The sequence below is a fragment of the Oncorhynchus mykiss genome, chromosome 6 (assembly GCF_057628025.1).
Source record: "Oncorhynchus mykiss isolate SJ-2025 chromosome 6, ASM5762802v1, whole genome shotgun sequence".
Lineage (NCBI taxonomy): Eukaryota > Metazoa > Chordata > Actinopteri > Salmoniformes > Salmonidae > Oncorhynchus > Oncorhynchus mykiss.
In genome coordinates, this window is record NC_143027.1 from 31,704,465 (window position 1) to 31,723,038 (window position 18,574).

Consider the following 18,574-nt stretch of genomic DNA (forward strand, 5'->3'; position numbering starts at 1 on the left):
GCCGAATGAGCCTGGCTGGGAGTAGGCCTGGGACAAAGGCCCAGAGCAGCTGGCTGCCCACACAGACTGGGAACAGCACAGCATGGGCAGATGGGCCAGCCAGCCAGATGCACTGTCACATGGGCTAGTGTGAGTACGTGTGTGTGACCCAGCAAAAGAGCAGAGAAGGCAGTGTTTGTGTCGGACAGATATACGTAGACAAATTGATCTGAACCCTGCTATGAGGCTGAGAAGTTACAGGCTACCTCTGAACATCATGGTGTGTAGGGGTTTTATCCCAGTCAAAAAGCCATTTACAACCCTGAAACTGCAGTGTTTATATTAATGCAGTCTAACTTCTCTGTTGGCAGAGTAACATTTTCCACACTGCCATAGAGATGCGCGTTCTCTAAGCTTATATGGCGATAGCAGCCAGATGGACCCGTCCTTTCTCTAAAAGATTACTGTCCCGTTTCATTTTGACATGTTGTGGAAACAAAAGCCACAAGCCAAATATTTAAAAACAAAATGGCAATTTGAAACAATATTAACTCTTCTTAGAGTTTCAGCGCATGGCCTGTTGATAGGACATTAAAGGAAAATCTCCCACAAGATTCCAAGGAGATTAGTCCATGCAGCTGTAACAGTGTTACTTCCGTCCCTCTCCTCGCCCCAACTGGGGCGTTTGAATAGTAACCGAGAGGTTGGAAGATCGAATCCCCGAGCTGACAAGGTGAAAATCTGTCGTTCTGCCCCTGAACAAAGTAGTTAACCCACTGTTCCTAGGCCGTCACTGGAAATAAGAATTAGTTCTTAACCTCACTAGGGTTAAGAAATACTCATTATAAAAATTACTCATTATAAAAATTCTGAAAAAATAAAAGTATTTTACATAGGTTTAAATATTAACTTCTTGTGAATCCAACCACGGTGTCAGATTCAAAAAATGCTTCACGGCAAAGAATACCTTAAGATTATTTGAGAACATCGCCCAGCAGACAAATCATTACAAACCGTAACCAGCCAAGTAGAAGAGTTACACAAGTCAGAAATAGAGAAAATGAATCACTTACCTTTGATGATCTTCATATGGTTGCACTCAGAAAACATTCATTTACTCAATAAATGTTCCTTTTGTTTGATAAAGTCCCTTTATAGCCAAAAACCTCAGTTTTCTTCAGTAATCCACAGGCTAAAACGCAGTCACAACAGGCAGACAAAGAAATCCGAATTGTATCCGTAAAGTTCATAGAAACATGTCAAACGATGTTTAATTCAATCCTCAGGTGGTTTTTAGCCTAAATAAATCAATAATATTTCAACCGGACAATAACGTCGTCAATATAAAAGGTAAACGAGAAAGGTACGCTCGGTCGTGCGCATGAAAAAGCTCTGTGACACTGCAGGGTCCACTCATTCAGACTGCTCTTACTCCCTCATTTTTCAGAATACAAGCCTGAAACAATTTCTAAAGACTTGACATCTAGTGGAAGCCATAGGAACTGCAATTTGAATAGAAAAAAAAAAAAAATCTCAGGTTTTTGCCTGCCAAATCAGTTCTGTTATACTCAGACATTATTTTAACAGTTTTTGCAACTTTAGAGTGTTTATCCAAATCATACCAATTATATGCATATCCCATCTTCTGGGCCTGAGTAGCAGGCAGTTTAATTTGGGCAGGCATTTCATCCAAAATTCCAAATGCTTCCCCCTACCCTAGAGAAGTTAATTAACCGACTTGCTTAGTTAACTAAAGGTCAAAAAAAATATATATACACACACACACACACACCTGGGCTCGAACCAGGGACCCTCAACACATCAAACTGCCTCCCACGAAGCATCGTTACCTAATCGCTGCACAAAAGGGAAACAACTACTTCAAGGTCTAAGAACGAGTGACGTCACCAATTAAAACAATACTAGCACGCACCGCTAACTAGCTAGCCATTTCACACCAGTTACACTGCCAGACAGTCTCTAGGCAGATCTGAAAACGAGTTCTCTTTTTACCCATAGCCTGAGGAAATTACCCTTTAATCTGCGCATGAAGCCATCACGCTCTCTGTCCACTTTTAATCCACCAGTCAAAGCAGACGATGTTCTGCCAACACACCCTTACTGTACAAAGTCAGACAAACCAACAGCAGAATCATCTGTCAGAAGTCAGAGAATCAGAAGCTGATCTGGGACCTGGGAGTGGGACAGGCAGGCGGAAGCTGGATTGTAAAGCTGTGTCAAAGCCAGAGTCAGATGACAAGGCCCACTGCCCTGCTCACAGACCTGTCAACATCAGACAGACACAAAAAAAATAACTTACTGTATGTCACACAGGGTATATCAAGCCCTGGCTGGCTGACACTGGGGCACTGCTGGACCAGAAAGACAGTAACACCACCAAGCATTGCGTTTGTGTGCATGTTTCTGTGGGTATGCGCATATGTTTATTAGAGGTCGACCGATTAATCGGAATGGACGATTAATTAGGGCCGATTTCAAGTTTTCATAACAATTGGAAATCTGTACTTTTGGACACCGATTTAGACAATTTATAAAAAACATTTTTTACACCTTTATTTAATCTTTATTTAACTAGGTAAGTCAGTTAAGAACACATTCTTATTTTCAATGGCAGCCTAGGAACAGTTGGTTAACTGCCTCGTTCAGGGGCAGAACGACAGATTTTCACCCTGTCAGCTCGGGGGATTCAATCTTGCAACCTTACAGTTAACTAGTCCAACGCTCTAACCATCTGCCTCATTGCACTCCACGCGGAGACTGCCTGTTTAGCGAATGCAGTAGAAGCCAAGGTAAGTTGCTAGCTAGCATTAAACTTCTTATAAAAAACAATCAATCATAATCACTAGTTAACTAGTAATATCATCAACCATGTGTAGTTAACCTAGTGTGTCCTACGTTGCATATAATCGATGCGGTGCGTATCGTTGCTTCATTGTGTACCTAACCATAAACATCAATGCCTTTCTTAAAATCAATACACAGAAGTATATATTTTTAAACCTGCATATTTAGCTCAAATAAATCCAGGTTAGCAGGCAATATTAACCAGGTGAAATTGTGTCACTTCAGTGTATATGCAACAGTTTAGGCCGCCTAATTTGCAAGACTTTTACATAATTATGACATAACATTGAAGGTTGTGCAATGTAACAGGAATATTTAGACTTATGGATGCCATCCGTTAGATAAAATATGGAACGGTTCCGTATTTCACTGAAAGAATAAACGTCTTGTTTTCGAGATAATAGTTTCCGGATTCTACCATATTAATGACCCAAGGCTCATATTTCTGAGTGTTATTATGTTATAATTAAGTCTATGATTTGATAGAGCAGTCTGACTGAGCAATGGTAGGCAGCAGCATGCTCGTAAGCATTCATTCAAACAGCATTTTTGTGCGTTTTGTCAGCAGCTCTTCACAAGCACAGCGCTGTTTGTGACTTCAAGCCTATCAACTCCCGAGATTAGGCTAGTGTAACCGATGTGAAATGGCTAGCTAGTTAGCAGGGTGCGCGCTAATAGCGTTTCAAACATCACTTGCTCAGACTTGCAGTGGTTGTTCCCCTTGCTCTGCAAGGGCCGCGACTTTTGTGGAGCGATGAGTAAAGCTGCTTCGATGGTGGCTGATGTCGTTGTGTTCCTGGTTCGAGCCCAGGTAGGAGCGAGGAGAGGGACAGAAGCTATACTGTTACACTGGCAATACTAAAGTGCCTATAAGAACATCCAATAGTCAAAGGTTAATGAAATTCAAATGGTAGAGAGAAATAGTCCTATAATTCCTATAATAACTACAACCTAAAACTTCTTACCTGGGAATATTGAAGACTCATGTTAAAAGGAACCACCAGCTTTCATATGTTCATGTTCTGAGCAAGGAACTGAAACGTTAGCTTTTTTACATTTCACATATTGCACTTTTACTCCAACACTTTCTTTTGCATTATTTAAACCAAATTGAACAGGTTTCATTATTTATTTGAGGCTAAATTGATTTTATTGATGTATTAAAATAAGTGTTCATTCAGTATTGTTGTAATTGTCATTATTACAATTTATTATTATAAAAAATAATAATAAAAACTGCTTTTTTTGGTCCTCCAATAATCGGTATCGGCGTTGAAAAATCGTAATCGGTCGACCTCTAATGTTTATGTGGGTGGGCGTATGTCTGGTGCAACCAGACTACTGAACACTAATGACAACATAATAATACCTAATGGGGTTACAGAGGGACATTCCAGACCAAAGTCCCCCCCTTACCCCCGTTGGGTTCAACGAGTGTCTGACCCAAGTGGTCTGAGCTCTTCAAGGACCCTTATATGGAGGTGAGCAGAACAGGGAGGTTCCGTCCCCAGAGGCCTTTGGTTCAGTTTGTGTTGTACACAACACTATGATAAATGAGAGAGCCAGCCAGCCTATGTGAGGTTTCCTAACCCTCAACTCAGGGAGAGCTGACAATCATCCCAGTGGTACAGACACTAACATTGTTCTCCCTGTAACGAAATCTGAAATGCCAATGTTTATTTACTGTATGCAAAACAGACATTCAATGGAAAACCACCTTGCTGCTACAAAAGGGCAAAGCTGAAAGCAAAAGCTTGTCTGGATGGCCTTTGCTGTCCATGTGGAGTACCCTAGCTTCCAAAGGCACTGTAACACTTCTCGCCCTGTCCTCCCATGTTCGCATTCATATTGTGTCCATGTCTTAGACGTCATCTCTTCCTCATCCTGCTTGTATCAAATATCTGACCCCAGTTTGGATGCTTTCCTCTGAAAATACCCTAACACCCCTTAAGTAATATGATCCTCTTACTTCAGACACTTTAACACGTGTCATCCCGCCACTGAGGACGTAGGAGATGGCCTACAGGCACAACGAACAAAAAGTTGAATGATAGCTGCTACAGCATTCTACGGTACTGTTTTGTCCCACCCTGAGGGAAGACGATAAATTACATATTTGAAAATGAACTGTGAATCTTTTAAGACGGGGTCATTTAGAGTCCTGTCATTAAAGCTGAACTGCCTCTGGGCTGACAGGGGCTTCTTTCTGTTCAAAATGTAGAAGAGTTGAAAAAAAAAACAAGTTACTATTAAGAAAATGAGTTGATACAAAGACAGCCTTAATAGACCCCTTTCCAGAACACGACACACTTACGTCACACACAACTCTAGGCTGCAGTAAGAAAGCTATCTGCGCCCATTCAACATAGCCTAGATTTACGTTATTACCTCTAAACAAAATCACTTCTTGGAGTCTCATGCGCTCACAATGAAGTTCTGATTATTGCTTGAACAGTGTAAGATTATAATTTGCTTGTGATCGTTGCAAAATACATTATGGCTGCAGCAGTTGTTAGCGAGAAAGCTAATGCTCACTGACATAGGCTGTAGCAAAAGCTAGCCAAAGAGCCATTTTACCGGTTTAAGTGTATTTTTATTTATTTAAATAGGCAAGTCAGTCAAGAACAAATTCTTATTTCAACGATGGCCTAGGAACAGTGGGTTAACTGCCCTGTTCAGGGGCAGAACGACAGATTTTTACCTTGGCAGCTCGGGGATTCGAACGTGCAACTTTTCTGTTACTAGACCAACGCTCTAACCACTAGGCAACCTACCTCCCCACAAGTATAATGCAGTTGGTTGACGATGACAAACATTATATTAAGCAGGACATTCATACGAGCCTTAAAATCCAATTATAATCCAAAAGTTGTTGGAACAGAGGCGGTTTTTTGCTGGCGTTCTACAAGAACTCCCCTGTGTTCTGCCAACAACTTGCACGCATCCACCTCGTGCGGCAATGTTTGCAAACACAGAAAGGGCTCTATAGGATCTTCCCCAGAATATAGAGTTTTGTACCAAAGTGTCAGTCTCTCACATCTGGGCCAGTCAGTCTGCAGTCTCTCTCCACTGACCACCACAAGTAGGTACTGCTGCCTGCACTGCTAAGCAACCCAGCCTGTCAAAAACCATCTCCATCTCACCCACTCACCCAGGCCACCAGAGACTACAGTCATGCAGCTCGAAATCCCCCCGTCTTGTCGGTCCTCAACCACAGCCTGAAACATGCCTCCGAGATGCTGTTACTTCATCCTCATGAATGATTAAGGAAAATATGAACGCATTTTTAAACTGCAATGTTGGAATTTGTAGGTGGCCAATGTGTGATTTCCCCTGGGTGTGTGTGAGTATGTCAGCAGTAAATTGTGCTGTGTGTGACAGGCCTGGTTGTTCCCTACAGAAAGGGCGTGTTGAATACCCAGGGGGCGTTGAAAGCCTGGCCCAGGCCAAAGTGTGTGGGATGGAGCAGGGTTGAAGTATGTTTCAAAGCCACAGACAGTGAGGATCAGTCAAACTAGGCCATAGACCAAATCTGTTCAGGCAGAAAGTGCACATGCCCATATGAATGTAGAAACCCTCTGTCGCTTGACACAGGTTTCCTTGTGAAACCCACCGACAGATCCACACAATGCAGTGTTTATAGTCAATAACCCCAGACTCACCTTGTGAAGAGGGAGGACCAGGAAGGCCCCGCCTCCGCTGGCCTCTATGATGATAGCGACAAACTTGGGGTTGACGGCGCAGAACGAGCTGTCCCATGTGACCCTCGACACTCTGATGTCGTCGTAGCACTGGTCATTCTTCAGCGCCTGGCCGAAGACATGACGGAATTTGCTCGCTCGTACAACTCGCCTGAACATATCTGGGCAGTGGAAGGAAGGGGGGGGGGGGGTTGGAGAGAAATTTGGGGTTTAGTTTCAAAGTGGTCACGGTCAAGGATATAAAAGACAAAACCAAGCAAATTATTTTAGGATAAGAATCTAGGCCTATAAAATCTAAAATCACATGAAATGGAAATTCTCTCCCCTGGTTACTCTGAGCCCTGTACCCATTCCCCTCCCAGATATGAGGCTCAGCCTCGTATGCATCCCAAACTGCACCCTAATCTCTAGGGATGGCAATTGCCAGGGACCTCCAGATACAATCACGATACAATGTATTGCGATTCTATACTGTAATTGTATTAAGATTCCATATTCCAAACATACTGCTCGTCATATACTGCAGAGGGACAATGGGGAACAAAGCTTTGATCAGTCATGGAAAATAAAAAAAGTGCTGAAAACAAATGGACTCCCTATTTAAAAAGAAGTTGGAGAACAAGCTATGAAGGAAAAATACTGGAGTTTTGGTGCAGGTACAGCCAACTAGCGCAAAAATAATTTATATGTCAAAACGATAGATACGATATGTAGTCAAAAAATATTCCGATATGTAACCGTATTGATCCCACCCCCATCATTACTACTCTCTATTGGCCCTGGTCAAAAGTAGTGCACTATATAGAGAATAGGGTGCAATTTGGGATGCAAACTAATGTAAGGTTCTCCAGCAGCATTACAGTACAGACAGAGGAACCATGTGGCAGATCAGACTAACACTCCTTCCCCATTCCTCTGTCATACGACCAGGCTGACATTCAGCAGACACGAGCCAGCGTGGGAAATTATTTAGAGTTGAGCAATGAGCATAACTGTATCATTCCTTTGATCCACCACCAGAAATACAAGAACTACGCCTACATTGGCTGTTGTGTACTTCCTCATACACTGGCAACGAGGAACCAGATAATTAGGGTCAACTTGCAGAACGCTGAGAGTAGGGCTGGGCGTTAAATCTGTAAACTTTAACCACACAGGTTAAAGTGTAATCACAGTCTAATAAGACCAAGAGATAAGTCTTGGTTTGACAGGGTTTAAAGGGCATCTTCAACCTCTCAGATACAGTGTCGTGAAAAAAAGTGTTGGCCCCCTTTCTGATTCTCTATTTTTGATTCTGAATGTTAACAGATCTTTAACCAAGCCTAATATTAGATAAAGGGAATGAGTTTACAAATAACATTTATTTTATTTCATTAACAAAGTTAACCAACACCCAATATCCCTGTGTGAAAAAGTAATTGCCCCCTCACACTAGGGCTGGGCGATATACTGTATTTTACTATACACCGGTATTTATGCACGGACTGGTTTGGGTTTTTACCTTGCCTTCTATAACGGTATTTGAAAGTTCGTTTTGTTAAAAGTGATACGCTGTGTGTAACATCCATTTTAAGAGTTTACTCAGTCATCCATCTCCGCTCTCTTTCCACAGACCTAGTCCCACCCCTTCACTCAAGAAGCACATATGTTGTTGCTTGACCATGATACACTTCAGTCTGCATGGTCAATACAGCACATGCAACAATGTTGATGACAACAATGTTGTTTCCACTTTGATGTTAATTACCAATATTAGTTTGGGTTTCTTACATTTGCAAACAGCTAGTTAGTATTTTCTTAGCAAGTTAAGCTAAATTGTGTTAGCCACTAATGCTAATCACTAGTTAGCTGGCTAGCTACACTAGCTAATAAAAGTACTGAGTCAGAGCAAACGTAGCTAGCTAATACCAGTACTGGTGGAGGATTAAATCAGCATGTCGTTTGTGCAACAGTATCTCCTAAAATCATAGAGGAATAGACAAAGCATGAATGTTGGCTATATGAATAACGATTTAATGTAGCCAAAGATTATAGGGTCCCCTAGGACACTTAACGAACCTCCAGACGAGCTTCAATGCCATACGACTCCCCTTCCGTGGCCTCCAAATGCTCTTAAATGCAAGTAAAACTAAATGGATGCTCTTCAACCGATCGCTGCCCGCACCTGCCCGCCAGTCCAGCATCACTACTCTGGATGGTTCTGACTTAGAATATGTGGACAACTACAAATACCTAAGTGTCTGGTTAGACTGTAAACTCTCCTTCCAGACTCACATTAAGCATCTCCAATCCAAAATGTAATCTAGAATCCGCTTCAGACTTCTCAACAAAGCATCCTTCACTTATGCTGCCAAACATACCCTCGTAAAACTGACCATCCTACCGATCCTCAATTTCGGCCATGTCATTTACAAAATAGCCTCCAACACTCTACTCAACAAACTGGATGCAGTCTATTACAGTGCCATCCATTTTGTCACCAAAGCCCTATATACTACCCACCACTGCGACCTGTACGCTCTCGTTGGCTGGCCCTTGCTTCATACTCGTCGCCAAACCCACTGGCTCCAGGTCATCTACAAGTCTCCGCTAAGTAAAGCCCCGCCTTCTCAGCTCACTGGTCACCATAGCAGCACTCGCTCCAGCAGCCCCCAAAGCCAATACTTCATTTGGCTGCCTTTCCTTCCAGTTCTCTGCTGCCAATGACTGGAACGAACTGCAAAAATCACTCACTACAGTGAGTAGCTTTAAGCACCAGCTGTCAGAGCAGCTCACAGATCACTGCACATAGCCCATCTAAATAGCCCATCCAACTACCTCATCCCCATACTGTATTTATTTATCTCTACTTGCACATTCATCTTCTGCACAACATGGCCTATTTATTGCCTTATCTCCCTAATCTTACCATATATACAGTGCCTTGCGAAAGTATTCGGCCCCCTTGAACTTTGCGACCTTTTGCCACATTTCAGGCTTCAAACATAGATATAAAACTGTATTTTTTTGTGAATCAACAACAAGTGGGACACAATCATGAAATGGAACGACATTTATTGGATATTTCTAACTTTTTTAACAAATCAAAAACTGAAAAATTGGGCGTGCAAAATTATTCAGCCCCCTTAAGTTAATACTTTGTAGCGCCACCTTTTGCTGCGATTACAGCTGTCGCTTGGGGTATGTCTCTATCAGTTTTGCACATCGAGAGACTGACATTTTTTCCCATTCCTCCTTGCAAAACAGCTCGAGCTCAGTGAGGTTGGATGGAGAGCATTTGTGAACAGCAGTTTTCAGTTCTTTCCACAGATTCTCGATTGGATTCAGGTCTGGACTTTGACTTGGCCATTCTAACACCTGGATATGTTTATTTTTGAACCATTCCATTGTAGATTTTGCTTTATGTTTTGGATCATTGTCTTGTTGGAAGACAAATCTCTGTCCCAGTCTCAGGTCTTTTGCAGACTCCATCAGGTTCTTTCAGAATGGTCCTGTATTTGGCTCCATCCATCTTCCCATCAATTTTAACCATCTTCCTTGTCCCTGCTGAAGATAAGCAGGCCCAAACCATGATGCTGCCACCACCATGTTTGACAGTGGGGATGGTGTGTTCAGCTGTGTTGCTTTTACGCCAAACATAACGTTTTGCATTGTTGCCAAAAAGTTCAATTTTGGTTTCATCTGACCAGAGCACCTTCTTCCACATGTTTGGTGTGTCTTCCAGGTGTCTTGTGGCAAACTTTAAACAACACTTTTTATGGATATCTTTAAGAAATGGCTTTCTTCTTGCCACTCTTCCATAAAGCCAGATTTGTGCAATATACGACTGATTGTTGTCCTATGGACAGAGTCTCCCACCTCAGCTGTAGATCTCTGCAGTTCATCCAGAGTGATCATGGGCCTCTTGGCTGCATCTCTGATCAGTCTTCTCCTTGTATGAGCTGAAAGTTTAGAGGGACGGCCAGGTCTTGGTAGATTTGCAGTGGTCTGATACTCCTTCCATTTCAATATTATCACTTGCACAGTGCTCCTTGGTATGTTTAAAGCTTGGGAAATCTTTTGTATCCAAATCCGGCTTTAAACTTCTTCACAACAGTATCTCGGACCTGCCTGGTGTGTTCCTTGTTCTTCATGATGCTCTCTGCGCTTTTAACGGACCTCTGCGACTATCACAGTGCAGGTGCATTTATACAGAGACTTGATTACACACAGGTGGATTGTATTTATCATCATTAGTCATTTAGGTCAACATTGGATCATTCAGAGATCCTCACTGAACTTCTGGAGAGAGTTTGCTGCACTGAAAGTAAAGGGGCTGAATAATTTTGCACGCCCAATTTTCCAGTTTTTGATTTGTTAAAAAAAGTTTGAAATATCCAATAAATGTCGTTCCACTTCATGATTGTGTCCCACTTGTTGATTCTTCACAAAAAAATACAGTTTTATATCTTTATGTTTGAAGCCTGAAATGTGGCAAAAGGTCAAAGTTCAAGGGGGCCGAATACTTACACACACACAGTGTCTTGCGAGAGAGAGTGTGTGTGTATATATATATATATATATATATAACTGCTTTACTTTATCTTGGCCAGGTCAGTTGTAAATGAGAACTTGCTCTCAACTAGCCTACCTGGTTAAATAAAGGATAATTTTTTAAAATTTAAAACCTGAACATCACTTTGGATCCTATTCTGTCACAATAACTCATCCATGGCATTTTCATTCGTTGTCATGTCAAACACTGTATTCAAAGTGCCCACTATTATTTATATTCGAAATATAGCATTATAATAAACATTCTCTTTCCATGATTCCAAAAGCTCACCCAAGTGTTTTGATCGAAATCACAATTGCAACATTCGGTTAAAGGCATAGTATTTTTGCCCAAATCGTGGCAGTGTGGAAATTCTCAAATGAGCGAAGGGAATGTAGAAATGAATGGGAACGCAGGAAATTATTTTAGGTTGAAGTTGAATTGAACAGTATAAAACATTCCAAATGGATAAAGACCCATTGAAAAAATGTAGAATAGGGTCACGCACTACTCAAAGAAAATGTAGAATAGGGTCACGCACTACTCAAAGAAAATGTAGAACTTGTATTAATAAAAACCATAAAACAAATGTCAAATAGCGTGATAAATTTGAAAAATACCATATGATATTTTGGCCATATCACCCAGCCATACCTTACGCTCAATAACGGGTTGTGCCACCTTTAGCTGCAACAACCAAATGCTTCCTGTAGTTGTTGATCAGTCTCACATTGCTGTGGAGGAATTTTGGCCCGATCTTGCATGCAGAACTGTTCTCACTTAGCGACATGTGGGTTTTCAAGCATGAACTTCTAGTTTCAAGTTCTGCCACAACATCTCAATTGGGATCGGAGTGGAGGAAGTGTGATGGTTTGGGGACACTTTGCTGCCTCAGGATCTGGATGACTTGCCTGAATAAAAGGAACAATTCAGCTCTGTATCGGAGAATTCTACAGGAGAACTTCAGATCTGTGTAGTCTAGCTCTGATCTGCTGATATGATGCAAGACTGCCTGGCAGCACCAGGCTATCTACAATTCACACACTTTCCTACCCATTCCCATTCTAATTGTCTTGCGAAGAAGGGCATGTGGTGGTGGTGGTGGTGTCTGTCAGGCAGGAAGTTATTTATGTGGATGGGAGTGGCACACAGTGACAGGCAGATATGCAACACTACTCCACTGATAATAACCCTTGTGGAATACAAGCTCAGATCCTGGTGTAGGTTAGGTTAGACTTAACCTCTCATCACCAGCCTCAACATGCTAGAGGCATTCAGGCACACAGCCCACGTATGCCCGCCCCATGCTGGAGATAAAGGAAGGAAGAACCTTGGCAGCAGGGCAACCAACAGTGGAAACATACACAAATCAACCACCATTTCCTCTTGTCCAATCCCTCATCCACAGAGTCATAACCAACCCAAACAGAAGCACCTTCTCCTGTTGATCCCTTGATCCCCTCTGTTCTCATGCTTAAGGCTCAGCCGAGGCCACCCCTGTAGGGAATAGTACGTTAAAGATATTTTCAGATACTTTTGTATACTTTTTAGCCAGTAGTTCTGAAAGTAGAGCCCACGAGCCAAAAGTATGCACCACGTCATTGCACGCTCTCTGGCACTGTGTGATTCTGATTATCTGTCACTCAAATGTTGAGGGGCTGAAGCTCATTGGCTAAACTAAATTGCTAGGGGGCTGGCCCACGTCAGGGTAAATGTAGGGGACGCTGCACAGCTTCCAGAAAACAGTCGCCTTTAAAGTAGGGATATAAGTAATTATGCTCATAGATTAGCCATGCATGAACTAAACATTGATACATCCAGCCCAAAGCTGAAGGTTAAAAAAACATTTTTTTTTAAACTTAGTACGTCAAAGGCACCAGAGCATGTCTAACAGTAACATACACAAAACAAACCCGTTGAGTGTGTGCGTTCTGAGAGACTGAGAAGAGCAAGGACGACGCTATAAGGAGGGTTATCATGCATGGATAACATGATGCTTTTTCCACACAAAACTCTGTATAAAGTGATGCCATAACAGCTGTATGGAACAATATGGCCACAACACAACACTTTGGCTAACGCTTCAAGATTTGTTCCATGCTCCTCTGTCTTTTCACACAATATGATTGTGTGCTGCTGATATATAAACTGATTGAGTGAAAAAGAAAAAAAGAAAACAGGTAATGTAAACAATCAAGCGTATTGTCCTGCCAAAAGCATAAACACACTGTAGTGAGTGAGCTAGGACAGGCATTAAGCCAACTGGGAGCTGTAGGGAATAACCACAGAATTTAGACAAACTTGGAGAGAAAAAATGCCTCAAATGTCCTTAATGACGTTTGAGATTTTGGCATGGCGGCCATGTTGGCCTGCACAGTTTGAGCCCTCTTGGTGTGGTCTGAAGGTTACCCATCAGCTTTAGGTTCAGTCACAGCAGGCAGTTTTCCCCTTTTTCACACCATCATGCCGATCTAGACCATACTGTACTAGCGCAGTAGGCCTACAGCTCTTCGAACCAAGCTGAGGACATACAAGACCCCAGTCTCGTATGTTCTCATTATCCAAGACTGAGGGAACACAGAGTGGAAACAGCCTGCTTACAGCAGCCCAGTACAGAGCATTGCAACAACCTGTATGAGTTTCCATCAAGCTGCCTGAATCTGCAGATTCAATACGGACAGCTTGTGGTCCAATGCAGATCACACACACGCCAACTCCAGAAATAACACTATCTTAAGAAGGTATGATAAAGGAAGACATGTAGACGCCAGACATTTTAGTCCTCTATGGTGCCAAGTTGTCAGTGTGGTAGAAATTGTGCACAAAACAGCTTTATTCAGGAACAAACCGTGGTGTCCATGTTTAATGGGAAGGAAATACTAATTTAGGGCCACTCCAAGTGTTCAATTAAAGCCACTCTCCTCACACCGGGTCTGATGGCACCATATGGTCCCTTGGCTGAAGGAAGCCAACTCTAGAATGGGGAGGCAATCATTGACTGGTAGTCCACTGTGAACAGCAGAGCTCACCAGGGTCCTGGCTCAGTCAGAGCAGAGCCTGGTTGTTCCCCAGAATGTGTGAGGGACCATGGCTAATTATCACAGTAAACCAAAATCAGTCTCGTTAGAGCGCATAGATGCCAAGTGGGTACATTTGATACCTGTTCCATTACGACAGAAGTACGGTTAAATAAATAACGTCAACAGGGTTCCTCTCCGTCGGCAGTGATTCATCTGCTGCTAACAGACAACACTTTCCAGGTCTACTACACATCATCCACAGATGGATGAGTAGGATGAAACAATGCATGGATAATGAGCGTTTTGTTCCTGCAGTGACAGGACCTCCACCAGCAGAGCAGCCCCAGCTACCCTCCTGCTCATCACAGGCCTCGTCTGTCCAACCCAATGAACCATAGACCCCCCTCATAGTCAGACAAACACCCTGCTGTTCCAGTTTGGTCTCCACACTAGTCTGCCTGACCTGAATGCATAATGACCACAATCTCCATCCCTGGCGAGGAGCAATTCACGCTGGGACATTCTGCTATGCGTTACGGCCCCTGCATCAGGGGTCAATGCAGGGCCATGGCTACAGATATTGGCAGTTGGCAGATATGCTGCGAGCTAGCTGAGGCTGGAACATCTTTGACTGAGACAGCAAGAGTGGAGAAGCGTTTTCTCAGTTCAGTAAGGACGTGCTTGACAGGCTGGCTCTGTTTGGCCAAATGAACCAGTTGTCAGTTTTAGCCTAATTTGTGAGTCAGCCATCCCTATAGTTGAGACTTAGTTGAGACTGGACGCCCTGCCAAGTCACAGCAAGGTCTCCAGGCCATGTTTACAAACACTGAGACGCTGCTTAGCAACATCAGTAAAATACCAGCCAAGGAATGTTTAAAACGTAACATTTATGAGAGAAGGTGCAGCCATAGACAAACAGCACAGTGAATTAAACCCTATGTCCAGGAGTAGTATTTGAAGGAAAGCTGCTGTCAGATCAGTTCTGTTTAACAGGTATTATATCACATAGAGCGGAATGCCCAACTTCATGCCATGAATTAGGCCACACACAGATATCACTTTTCTCCAAACAAAAAGACCAGGAACGTTTTGATAAAAAGGCTATTTGACCTCTAAAACTAAGGAAAAAAAGTTGTTTCATGGCATTATGCAAACTTCTCCACATGTAAAAGAAAACATTGAAGGGGCTACATTAGGCTACTGCTCTGAGGACAACAGAGAGCCGGACTGTCAGTAGATTGATGTGATATTCAGTACCAGTCAAAAGTTTAGACACACCTACTCATTAAAGGGTTTTTATTTATTTTTACCATTTTCTACATTATATAATAGTGAAGACTTAAACTATGAAAAACACATTTGGAATCATGTAGTCACCCAAAAAGTGTTAAGCAAATCAAAATATATTTTATATTTGAGATTTTTCAAACAGCCACCCTTTGCCTTGATGATAGCTTGGCATTCTCTCAACCAGCTTCAAGAGGAATGCTTTTCCAACAGTCTTGAAGGAGTTCCAACATACGCAAAGCACTTGTTGGCTGCTTTTCCATCACTCTGGGGTCCAACTCATCTCAAACCATCTCAATTTGGTTGAGGTCGGGGGATTGTGGAGCCCAGGTCATCTGATGCAGCACTCCATCACTCTCCTTCTTTGTCAAATACCCCTTACAAAGCCTGGAGGTGTGTTGGGTCATTGTTCTGTTGAAAAACAAAATGATAGTGGTGATAGTGGGACTAAGACCAAACCAGATGGGATGGTGTATCGCTGCAGAATGGTGTGGCAGCCATGCTGGTTCAGTGTGCCTTGAATTCTAAATAAATCAGACAGTGTCACCAGCAAAGCACACCCACACCATAACACCACCATTATTGGTGTCCTTTAGTAGTGGTTTATTTGCAGCAATTCGACCATGAAGGCCTGATTCACACAGTCTCCTCTGAACAGTTGAGATGTGTGTTACTTGAACTCTGAAGCATTTATTAACAATTTCTGAGGCTGGTAACTCTGCAGCAGAGGTAACTCTGGGTCTTCCATTCCTGTGGCGGTCCTCATGAGAGGGTCATCATCGTACTAAAAATGGTTTTTGCGACTGCACATGAAGAAACCTTCAAAATCGAAATGTTCCGTATTGACTGAACTTCATGTCATAAAGTAATGGACTGTATTTTATCTTGGCTTATTTCAGCTGTTCTTGCCATAATATGGACTTGGTCTGTTACCAAATAGGGCTGTTCTGTACACCCCCCTACATCGTCACAACACAACTGATTGGCTCAAGCGCATTAAGGAGGAAAGAAATTCCAAAAATGAACATTTAAGGCACACTGGGATTTTACAACTGTGGTATGTGACAGTGATAGCGGAGTGGGCAGGGGAGGTTAGGTGTGTAACAGAGCTCGGTCAGACAGTCTTGCATGACGGAGCACCGTAGCCTGGCTATCCTATCCTCTACAGGAGGATATCACGTACTTCCTGCTCCACACAGCATCCTCAGTCATCACTGGTGGTGGATAGATTAAATCAACCAGTTCCCAGGCTGGACCTGCACTACTGTATTCAGTCCTCAAGGGGTCTCATCTGAATGCATATGTCAAGGTTAACAAATACAATAGAGCACCAACATGAGTAGAGGTACTGGTGCTTGATAGGTTAAAATGATCCTTTGGAATTTTGACAATGAGGCCCTAAACTTCCTCATACTGGACAGACAAAGGTGGCAGCCACGAGTTCATCGGACTCTGTGGAAGTAGATAAAGAGCCTCATTGCCAAAATCCCAAAGTATCCCTCTAAAGGTTAGCCAGGGCTGGGTTCTCTGATAGCGATGGAACATAGGCTTACGAGTGTTTAATTGGATGCATCGTTCCAACAATGGCCGAAGATAACATGTTTCCCAAAACACCACATGGACAGAACCTTCGCTAAGTGTGTCGTTGAAGTATGTGTCAATAATGATAGGATTGAAAGACAGAAAGCTGATCCGAGAGCAGCGCTATTAAAATCTAGCCTTAACATTATAACTATTCCACAATACTGATGACAGATCAGCTCCAAGCTGGATGGATCAAGCTAACTAGTGGTTTGAGCCGGCTAGTCTGGGCCTCATCTGCCTAGTAACCCCACCAGCGAGGCGACAGAGGGTTGTTACCAATCCGAGTCTCAGCCATGTGTCACTGTTCCTGAGGGTGCCTTGTCATTCCCTCTACTGTCTCCTGGGTCATGTGGTTCACTGATCGTAGGACAGGCCAGTCAGATCACGGAGATGTCAGATGTCTCTCAACATCAACTGATGTTGAGAGACAGAAAGGAGGACCACCAAGGATCACACCATGGCTTTGGCTGCCACTGATAGGCCAGGACCCTCAGCCTGAGGAAATGACTAGCAGGAAATGGAACCAGTGTGACTTTTTTGAATCCTTCTCTGCATACCACTACTTCAGCCTATTCCCCCTTTCCTTGAGAGCACAGAGAGTTAGAGGACTCCTCTCCCCTCTACCAAACAGTCAAAGCGGAGTGCTGGGGAGTGGGGACTGCTGCCTTCTATTAAACCAAGGCACATTGTTATGCTCTGACATAAGGCTGGGAAGCAGTTACTGAAAAGAGGTGAAGAGAGTCAAAAAGAGGAGCGCGAGACCTTGTAGTTGCCCAGAGGGAACGCCTTTTATTTCCCTTGCAGCTCAGTCACAATCTAACTCCATACATGGTTATGTTCATGCATCACAATTAGGCCTACTACTACAGGTTGTTTTCTGCATAGAAATTCTCGGGCAGGCAGCCTATTGTCCGAACAGCAAAACTAATTTGGGATGGAAAAGTTTAAACTTAAGACTAAACCCAGACAGATGTAGAAAATATAAAATGGATCCATTTATTTTTTAAATAAGATCTTTGTGAACTAAGTCACCAAAACAAAAGCAAGACAAGGAGAATTTAAAATGGCTATTTAAAAAAATAAAAAAAATTACAATGTTTGAGTCACTCAGATCACATACGGCATGGCATAATGTATTATTGCAGGAAATAGGCTTTAAAACGGCTACATTGTCACTGCAGCTAACAGGAGTGACAAACACTGATCAGTGATTGCACCATTGGCCACGCCCAGTCACACCCACCACCTAAGCCCCATTTTGATGCAGAAGAAAACCCTGTTCTAACAACATGGTTACCTCATTCTGTCTACGGCTATCAGTGCCAAAACTGGTTTGTCAATAAGAAGCCTGCAACGCTAATACTGCCCCACCCAGACAATGTTCCACAGGGATCGCTGCAAAACAATACAAACAAGGAAATAGAGACAGTATCAGGCTGGGGGAAAGGTTGGTTTACTGATCAATCTGAATCCTGAGTAAAGGGAAATTGTACACAGACATGGAAATGAGGAGGAAGGGCCATATCCTGTTGGATCCCAATCCCCCCACCCACACTGACAGATCAGGTCAGCATCCTCTCTGCTTTAAAGTCCCAGCATGTCTC

General features: G+C 42.9%; 1 protein-coding gene across 5 annotated transcripts in view; it reads right to left on the bottom strand.

Moving 5' to 3' along the window:
• Nucleotides 1-18,574, bottom strand: part of LOC110525740 (coronin-1C-A) — a 75,701-nt gene that overhangs the window by 29,580 nt on the left and 27,547 nt on the right. For 4 of the 5 annotated variants that reach the window (XM_021606140.3, XM_021606142.3, XM_036979880.2 and 1 more), the window contains one exon: nucleotides 6,507-6,706. In XM_021606140.3, coding sequence (XP_021461815.3) covers nucleotides 6,507-6,706 — 200 coding nt within the window. Of the gene's footprint in view, nucleotides 1-6,506; nucleotides 6,707-15,621; nucleotides 15,798-18,574 lie in introns of all 5 variants that reach the window. The other variant, XM_090237657.1, reaches the window with a different exon arrangement.